This window comes from Cicer arietinum, chromosome 7 (assembly GCF_000331145.2).
Source record: "Cicer arietinum cultivar CDC Frontier isolate Library 1 chromosome 7, Cicar.CDCFrontier_v2.0, whole genome shotgun sequence".
NCBI classification, from domain to species: Eukaryota; Viridiplantae; Streptophyta; class Magnoliopsida; order Fabales; family Fabaceae; genus Cicer; species Cicer arietinum.
Genome location: NC_021166.2, coordinates 17334753 through 17344270, shown reverse-complemented (window position 1 = coordinate 17344270; position 9518 = coordinate 17334753). Strand labels below are relative to the sequence as shown.

Below are 9518 nucleotides of genomic sequence, written 5' to 3'. Positions count from 1 at the left end.
TATATATATATATACATGTATCTGAATGTAGTTAATTAGGTTGTAAATTACAGAGTTACATATATGTTAATTAAGTTACAGAGTTCTGATTTCTGTTCTACTGATTGTGTGAACTGCTTATGGTATTTGAATATGTTTTGTTGTTGTGTGCACTGATTGTGAATTGATTTTGGATCAAAATAATTTTGGATACAAAGATAAAAGACAGCACTTTCTAAAAAAAATGCCATAAAAAGCTAAAAAATGCTTTTCATTTCAAATATTTAATTTACAGCGTTTAAAAAAAAAACACATTTTACAGCGCTTTTTTTAAAAAGCGCTGTAAAATGTTGTTGTAAAGCGCTATAATGGTGTATATTTTACAGCGCTTTCTCCAGAAAGCGCTGTAAAATGTACAACAAAAGCGCTGTAAAATGCAAACCCATTATTTCGTATAATGAGTGTGCATTTTACAGCGCTTTTGTTAAAAAGCGCTGTAAAATGCAGACCCATAACTCATATAATGGGGTGCATTTTACAGCGCTTTGTTGAAAAAGCGCTGTAAAATGTGCATAACAAGCGCGCGTTATATTTACATGTTTTATAGCGCTTTTTTAAAAGCGCTGTTGTATCATTTACAGCGCTCGATTCCACAACGTTTTTTTTTTTTTGAAAAAACGATGTAAATGGATTAAAAAAAGCGCTGTAAAATGCAGTTTTTCACGTAGTGAAAGGTCAATTAAGAGTGTACAAAATGTCAAGATTTTTGAAAATGGGGTCTAAAATAAGGAACTCAGTTGCAAATTTACTAAAATAAGGACACCAATGAGAGGGTTTTGGAAAAAAGGGAAGGAAGAAGTGGAAGAAAGGGAAAACTTTGAGAGGGAAGAGCTTTGATAAATCAATTTTTCTTCATAATATAAAATCTCACTAATATAGGGAACTCAAAAAATGTATTAGAGGAGAATTTTGAAGAGTTTAAATAAATTATTCAAATATTTTCCATATTGTAAGAATACTCTAAAAGTAAAAATAAATTAATCATGATAGTATTTTTTTCATTTTTTACAGAACCACTATCTCTAGTAATGTGAAACATTTCTATTTATTTACCTTCCACTCTCTAGAAAGCACTCATCTCTTGTCCTCTCCAAACTAAAAACAATGTTAAATATTGTAATAATATGACACTCATACTAATATTTAATAAAATATCTACGAGACCTTATAAACGATCAATATTTTTATATTTTATCTACAACAATTTATATATATATATATATATATACTCTAAAAATATAGTCATAAAGGTATATCTAGATAACCAATGTTATTAACTTTTAAAAGTTGTCAAGTAACATGTTCTTTTTTGTTTCATTGATCAAATATAATCATATTCTTTTTTAATCTATTGTTTTTGGTCTAAATAATTAATATCAGATCATTAAATGTAATTTTACATCGTTAATACTTTATTATATTTCACAAAAAAAAAAACCCAACAATGGGTTGTGGGAAACTATGAATCAGATGAACTAAAATTCCAAATTAAAAAATTGGGGGAGCATATTATTATTTAACTTAAAATAGAGATCGATACATTTAAATCTTTTTGTATTTATATTATGATTCTTTTAAAAATAGTGAAAACTGTACCGAAAATTCTTTAACTTTATTTTATCTTTTAAAATACTTACATAGTCAAACCAATTTTCATATTTATTCCTGTTACAAAATTGTGTACATCCATTGACAACAACGAGGTGAAAATCTTCCTGAAATGTTTAAATATAATATGGGATAAAATATTACAGAAACCTTCATCTTAATTTTTATTATTAACCGACAAAATTTATATAAATTGAAAAATATTAATTAGAAATTATAAGACAAAAATGAGCACATTGATCATATGAGAAATATTAGTTATAAATTGAAAAATCATGAGACAAAGTAGTGAACATATTGTTAACATGAGTTATTGGACCGGTAGTATACACCCTATTTTCATCAACTAAAAGATAAAAAAATTTACATGAGTTCTTGATGTTGATATAAAACAGTTAAAATGTCTTATTTTATATTTTTTTAATATAGAGAAAATAAATTTGAAAATACTATTAATTCTACTAAAAAAAATTTCAATAGTTATTAAATAAAATATTAATAATTTATTTATTAATTTTTAAAAATGTTATGTCTACTAGTTTAGCTTTAGACCTTGTAATGTATTGGACCGGCCTTACACCCAACGAGTTGTTGAGATTTAACCCGTCAAACCTTTGATTATGAAAATATATATATAGAATTATAAATGAATTATAAACGAAGTTAGAAGGAAAAAACAAAACAATAGATCATGGCAATCCTTGTTTTACTCCTACTATACTGTAATCTCTACCACCTTTTTGTTAAAAAATAGTAAAACATAATCGTGGCACCATCTCACTCACAAAAAATTGCAAAGATTTCGTTTTCAAGAAATTTGAGTAGCTATTGTTCTTTTGACTTTCAATTAATTAGCTAAACAAAATCACACATTAACAACTTCATTGCTAGACAATAGATATGTGACACATGAATACATCATAAAAAAACTTAGGACACATTAATGTATGTTGTGCACATAGAAAACAAGTAAACTAAAATGTGAATTAAAGGGTGTTTGTTCTAAGCATGGTATTGGGACATAGTGTTGTAGAACTAACTAATAGTTCTAAGTGTTTTGTTTGAGAACATACAAAAAATACAAATTGTGTTTTGGGTTTGGTTCTTTTGCTACATTCTTAATAAAGAACAATCATGAGGGAGGTTGTTATGGTTGCAACTGCTGCTACACTTGGGAATCTGCTTGTGGGATGGGATAGTTCAACCATTGCAGGTTTGTGTGTGTTTTTATCATTACATATTTTATTGTCTATTTGTGTTTATTGTCATTGTTACTTACATATTTGAAAATCTTTTACAATTATTTTTCTTACAAAAGATAATAAAGATTAGCATAAATAACTCGCTTAACTACAACACTAATTGAGTTAAGGATTAAAAACATATTTTACGATCATATTTACGGTCAATTTAGTTCATAAAAATTACTAACAAAAGAAATATTAGGGATGTATTTGTATTTTGGATACATGTAGGAATTCTGAGAGTCTTAAGGACCAAGAAACTTGTGTTGTGTATGATGCTAATGGCATTAACAATAGATCTCATAAAGAAATTAACATGTTGCTAAAAATGAGTGCAGGGGGAATGAGTTACATCAAAGAAGAATTCAAGTTGGAAACTAATCCATCACTTGAAGGACTAATAGTATCCATGTCATTCCTGACTGGAACATTTGTAACAATATTCTCAGGCACAGTTTCTGACATCCTTGGAAGACGTCCTATGTTAATAACATCATCCATTATGTTTTTCTTCAGTGGTTTGGTTATGTCATGGGCTCCTAATGTTCCTGTAGTTCTATTATCAAGACTATTCAATGGAATTGCACTTTCACTAACTATGACACTAACTCCTCTCTACATATCTGAGATAGCACCACCTGATATAAGAGGATTACTCAACACTCTCCCTCAGTTTTCTTGCTCTTTCGGAATGTTTATGGCTTACATTATGGTTTTTTCGATCTCGTTGATGGATTCGCCAAGTTGGAGAGGGATGCTTGGTATTGTTTCATTTCCTTCTGTTGCTTATTTTTTGCTCGCCGCTTTTTACCTCCCTGAATCTCCTCCTTGGCTTGTAAGTAAAGGTAGAATTTCGGAAGCTAAGAGAGTTTTGCGAAGAATTCGTGGCGTTGAAGATGTTTCAGGTGATCATAAATTGATGAACAACATTTCTTTCTAAGTTTTAACAATTAATGTGTCACTTGATGTTTATCATAAAGAATATTGTTGAAAATTTTCATATTATTTTGTTTGATTAGTCCACTGTCCACCAAATATTGTACAAGACAAAAAGTTGTTTAGTAACTAAAAAGTTTTTCATGTACTGTTCTATCAAATTTAATATTTGGCAAATCAAACAATTCATAAGGGACTAAAATTAGCTTGAATATATGCAAACATGAACCATAATTCTCTATAGATGTTGTATGGTGCATCAGTTGTGAGGACTATTAGATTAAGAGAGAAATTTCTAAATCTAATAGTCTTCACAATTGTTTCACTGTACAGTTTCAAACACATGAAAACATAGATACTAAATTACAGTTTGGTTTGATCTATAGGAGAATTGGCTTTACTAGCTGAGGGTATGAATCCTGGTGGTGAAGCCATAACACTAGAAGAGTACATAGTTGCACCAGCAAGTGAACCCATTTCAAACAAAGAAGCAGGGAAGGATTGTATAAAACTTTATGGACCAAACCATGGAGTTTCAATGATTGCACAACAAGTAACTGGACAAGGTAACATGATATCTCGAAGCATGTCAACGATGTCGCGACAGGGAAGCGCGGTTTCACAGGCTGGTTCTAGTCTTAAGGACCCTATTGTGAATCTGTTTAGTAGCATGCATGAGAATAGTCCTTCTGAAAGTGAAGGTTTAGGAAGAAGTTTGATGATTCCAAAAGTGTGGAGTGTGAGTAGTATGGGAGATTATGGTCATAGCAGAGGGAGTCCATTTATCCCTAAAGTGTGCAGTGTGAGCAGTATGGGAGATCATGATCAGAGTCCCTTTGGTACTAGTGAAAACCTACATGCTCCATTACTTCTACATCAAGGTAGTGTATTAGTGTTACATTAATCATTTTAATTAATCAATTATAGATTTGGATAATTAATTATCAAAGAATTATTATTAATAGATAAATTATGGTCATTTATTTTTAAGCATTAATAAATTAATGAATATATGTTGGATTTTAGTTTTTGAAATATGGACCATTCTGTTACAATGTTATTTGAACAACTAAAATTTGATACCTTTCGCAACAACTTTTTAATTATTCAACGCAATTCAGATATGTGGCTAATTATGTTTAATAGACAGTTAATGGATATACCAAGCGTCAAAATTCATTAACCATCAATGTAACTTCATTAACAACGATTTGGATGCGATTAACTACAGTATTCAAGTGTTCAAATCTACATGTAGTTGAATACCTAAAAAGTATAATTAACCATGTTCAAGTTTGTGTGGTTAATAAAGCTATGATGGTGGTTAATAAGGCGTGAACCATAGTATATTCATTAACCATCTATTCAACATAATTAAGCACATACTTGAATTGCGTTAATCACTTAAAAGTTGTCAGCAAAGTTGTCTTAATTTAGTTGCACAAAAATCTCTCTTATGTTATGTCCAATGAGAGATCATTGCTTTAGTCGTTTACTCCTATCTCACGTACACAGTTCTTGATCTATCTTCTGATACGTCTGTATACTATGATTTGTATACTATGCTTCAGGTACGGAGAAGGATAAAAGTTTTGGATCAAGGGACAAGTTAACAATGGGGAGCAACAGCAACAACAACCTTAGAAGTAACACAGGATTGATTCATGGTAATGCTGGTGGAGATATACCAAAGAACACAAACATTGGTGGAGGTTGGCAATTAGTTTATAAATCAATTACAGGAACTAAGGGTGGAGTGAAAAAGGAAGTAGGAGGACACCTTCAAAGGGTTTATCTTCATGCAGATCCTACTGCATTGTCACAACAAGGTTCATTTGCTTCACCATCTGGTCATGACTTGCATGCTGATCATGAATCTTTTCAGGCAGCAGCACTTGTTAGCCATTCTGTTCTTGGTCTAAATAAGGATATGAAGATTAAACCAGAAGTTATTCCAAAACGTTCTGGTTGGGAAGGTTTGTTTGAACCTGGTGTACAAAGAGCATTAGTTGTTGGAATAGGACTTCAAGTTCTGCAGCAGGTATACACTACCAGTTTATATTGGTATTACCATGTCAACAAGTTTAGTTTTTCTTATATTGATGAGCTAGATTAGAAAATGAGATATGAATATCATTGCATCCCCAATATGTATTGAAATTCAAAAACATTTATGAGTGGGTCTTTTTGTTAGTATGACAAATGAAAGACATGTTTGGTGACCAAATCAACTAACAAAAATACATTTGATAACCAGATTGACTTGCCAAAAGACACGTTCAACAATATATTTTTAACTTTGATATATTTAGAGATTATAGCAACAATGCTTCATATTTGAAAGGATCCAATTAACTGTTTACTCGCATAATATTGTTTTTAGGTGTTATTTCCTTCACATTAAAAATGAGTAAATAGTCATTTTGATCCTTGATTATGTTAGGTGTTGTCGCTTTAATGTTCAAATTATAAAAACATCTTTGAATGTATATATTGTTAGTTACTTTCGTCCTTACATGTGATTTTCATTAGTTAGTCCGGCCCTTGAGTATGTCTTCTGTTAATCATCTTGATGCATCAAATTACTAACAAAAGATAAACTTCGAACTGTTTTTGTAATTTCGATAAACTAAGAAACTACAGTGACACTGTCACAATCATTTAGGGACCAAATTGAAATATTCCTATTTTGAATTTGTATTTTATTTCACACTAGCTTATTTTTCTTAGATTCTAAAAATATAATCTATGTTACAGGCTGCTGGTATAAATGGTTTTATATACTATGCTCCCGAAATTCTTGACCAGGCAGGAGTTGGGGCACTTTTATCAAATTTGGGAATTAGTTCAGCATCTTCTTCTTTACTTGTAAATATCATAACAACATTTTGCATGCTTCCTTGTATAGCTCTTTCCATGAGGTTGATGGATATATCAGGCAGAAGGTATGTTTAAACTGAGTCATAGATTGGAGTTTCTTTTACTCTTTTATCTGTCTTATGTATGAATCTTTAACAGTTTTACAAGGTTCATTAAATTCTATGTGCAACACCTTGTCCACTGTTTGTGCTTTTCTTTGTGCCTCTTATATTGGCTATGTAATGAACACAAAATATAAATTAAAAAGTAATCCATTTAAATCTCTTAAAACTGAAAAAAGTTTCAATTTAGTTATAATCTTTTCTGTATATCAATCTATCTAGTGTATATTTGGTTTTGCGGTAAAATTCAAAATCACAACGAGTCACTGTGATTTTGTGGATGTTTTACTCTATAGTTTTTGTAAAATCATAACAATTCACTATGATTTTGTAAGTGCATATCTTTTTTTCTATTTACAAATTTTAATGACTAAAATAGTTTACCTATACAATTTCAAAGACTAATTTAGTTTGTTGATTTATATTTTGTATGGCAGGTCAATACTGTTGTACACAGTACCAATTCTAGTAGTGTCACTGATGGTATTAGTACTCAGAGACTTATTTCACCTAAGTTCAATCCTGAATGCATCAATAACAGCCATATGTGTTGTGACATATGAAAGCATATTCTGCATGGGATTTGGAGTAATTCCAAACATCTTATGTTCAGAAATATTTCCAACAAGTGTTCGTGGAATATGTATTTCCATTTGTTCACTTACATATTGGATATGCACTTTGATCATCACTTCATCATTTCCTTTCTTGCTTCAACACCTTGGTCTTACTGGTGTCTTTGCATTGTTTGTTGTTGGTTGCATTATATCATGGATTTTTGTTTACTTGAAAGTACCTGAAACTAAGGGAATGCCTTTAGAAGTCATCATTGAGTTCTTTGCTATTGGTTCAAAGCCTGAAAGTTATTGATCAAGATGCTATTTTGAGGAGTAAAAGTTATTGATAAAAAATATATATGCATCACAAGAATTATCATCACAGCAAGAAGTTGAAGAAGAAAAAGAAGCACCATATTTTTTTAGATAGACGAATTTTAGTGGTTAGTATATATTTTAGGAGATGAAAAAATGTTAGTAGTCATGATTGAACTCTCGATAATGTTTAAGTTTAACTGGTTTTAATTTCCTTTAATTACCTAAACAAATTTTGATGGTGAGAGAGTGTAAGATTCCGCATTTTTAGATGTTAACTAATAAAAATTTTAATGTAAAATGTGGTTTTTTTCTTCTATTTTTTTAAAACAAAATCATCTCAAATTACTTATTTACTTTAAAACAAATTATGTTAATATACTTGTTTACTTTAAAACTAAATAATAAGTGATGATTCTATTTTGTTAAAAAAATAATAAATTAAAGTAATCACGTTTACAAAGAGTAAACCTAATACGTAACAAGACTTTTGACCTTTTACTATAAAAAAATAAATCATAATTAGATTATGAGTCTGGACACTTATAAAAACATCTTACACTAAAAACAAAAATTAATTTAGAACGATAAACACAAAGAAATGATATAAACAAAAATTACTTTAGAACGTGTCTTTTAAAAAGTGCTTTAAAATTTATTCGAATGATATAAACAAAAGTATAAGTTTTACTATAAAATAAAAGTTAATTTTACATCATTTTCATAAAAAGGAAGAATATGCAACTAAAACGTTATAAATATTGCATATAATAACATTTTTAATGAAAATAAAAATTTTATAATAAATATATTATTATGTAAAGAATACATATTACATCAAACATTATATCAATCTTTTATATATATATATATATATGAGCATTTTAATTATTATAGAAATAATAGAGAGTAAATATTTACATGTATGTATCTAAAGAAACTACTTTCGAGTATGTCACAAGTACATATCACTTTATAAAATTCAAACTTTAATATCAATCTTTTTCCGAAAGACTTACTATATTAATCTTGAAATAAAGTGTAGTAAGAATGCTTAGTTATATTTTTTTGTCCTTTCTTAATTGTAATTTTTGTTTTCTATTTTATACACTCACGAAAATAGTTTTTTTTTTTAAATTTTAAAATTAATTTTTTAATTATAAATTATAATATTTGCTGCAATTTTGATTTCAAACTATAATTTTAACTTCAAAAACAATTATTTTTAACCTAAAAATAGCGATTTTTAATCATAAAAGTGATATATTTTTGTTTTTTCAAATTTACAACTAGAGCAATAAATCTTTATTTATTAAATCAAATATCTATATTGAAACTAAAATATAACAAATGTAATAATTGAAAGTTAAAAATTTAAATTTATAAAAAAATTATTTCTGTTAATTCGATAAAGTAGGAGGATTAAAGTGCAAACAATATAGATTATCTTATGAAAAATGTAATAAGATATTATGAAAAAAAATGTAATAAGATATTATAGGGTTAATTGTTTTCTTCCTTTTGAGTTTAGTAGCTTCTTTTTTTATACAAAATTGAACAATTGACACTATTAATTGCGATTTTGTGTTTTATATTAATTGTTTTTCGCTCTCCTCAGTTAACATATACATTGAGGTATTATATGATACATTGTTGTATCCAAATAACACCTCATTTATAAGAAATAAGATTTTGTTTTTGACATAAACACATTTTCTCCATTCAATAAATTCCCTTTTAAGTTTCTCTAACATATTAGTATTAGTATATACACACAGGAGAAGGGAGAAAGCAGGGGGCAGAGTAGGGTATTTTCGTAGTTACATATAGAAAAAGGG

General features: G+C 28.7%; 2 protein-coding genes across 2 annotated transcripts in view; both read left to right on the top strand.

The window, feature by feature from the left end:
* The window catches only part of LOC140918695 (uncharacterized), a 24831-nt gene extending 23758 nt beyond the window's left edge, over positions 1–1073 (top strand). The window contains exon 3 of the mRNA XM_073363485.1: positions 1051–1073. Within this exon, the coding sequence (XP_073219586.1) occupies positions 1051–1073 (23 nt within the window). The remainder of the gene's footprint in view (positions 1–1050) is intronic.
* A 1451-nt stretch (positions 1074–2524) lies between these two features.
* On the top strand, positions 2525–8070 carry LOC101497799 (monosaccharide-sensing protein 2-like). Its single transcript, XM_004509407.4, has 6 exons — positions 2525–2860; positions 3230–3796; positions 4214–4708; positions 5399–5868; positions 6585–6772; positions 7246–8070. Exons 1-6 carry the CDS (start codon positions 2782–2784, stop codon positions 7676–7678), a joined length of 2232 nt encoding a protein of 743 aa, XP_004509464.1. The 5' UTR covers positions 2525–2781; the 3' UTR covers positions 7679–8070.
* The last annotated feature ends 1448 nt before the right edge of the window (positions 8071–9518 follow it).

Excerpts from the sequence above, each read along its gene's own strand:
- LOC101497799 (XM_004509407.4), top strand. The coding sequence starts at position 2,782 with ATGAGGGAGGTTGTTATGGTTGCAACTGCTGCTACACTTGGGAATCTG. Across the intron at positions 4,709-5,398 it reads TCCATTACTTCTACATCAAG|GTACGGAGAAGGATAAAAGT; the intron begins GTAGTGTATTAG and ends ACTATGCTTCAG. Across the intron at positions 6,773-7,245 it reads ATGGATATATCAGGCAGAAG|GTCAATACTGTTGTACACAG; the intron begins GTATGTTTAAAC and ends TTTGTATGGCAG.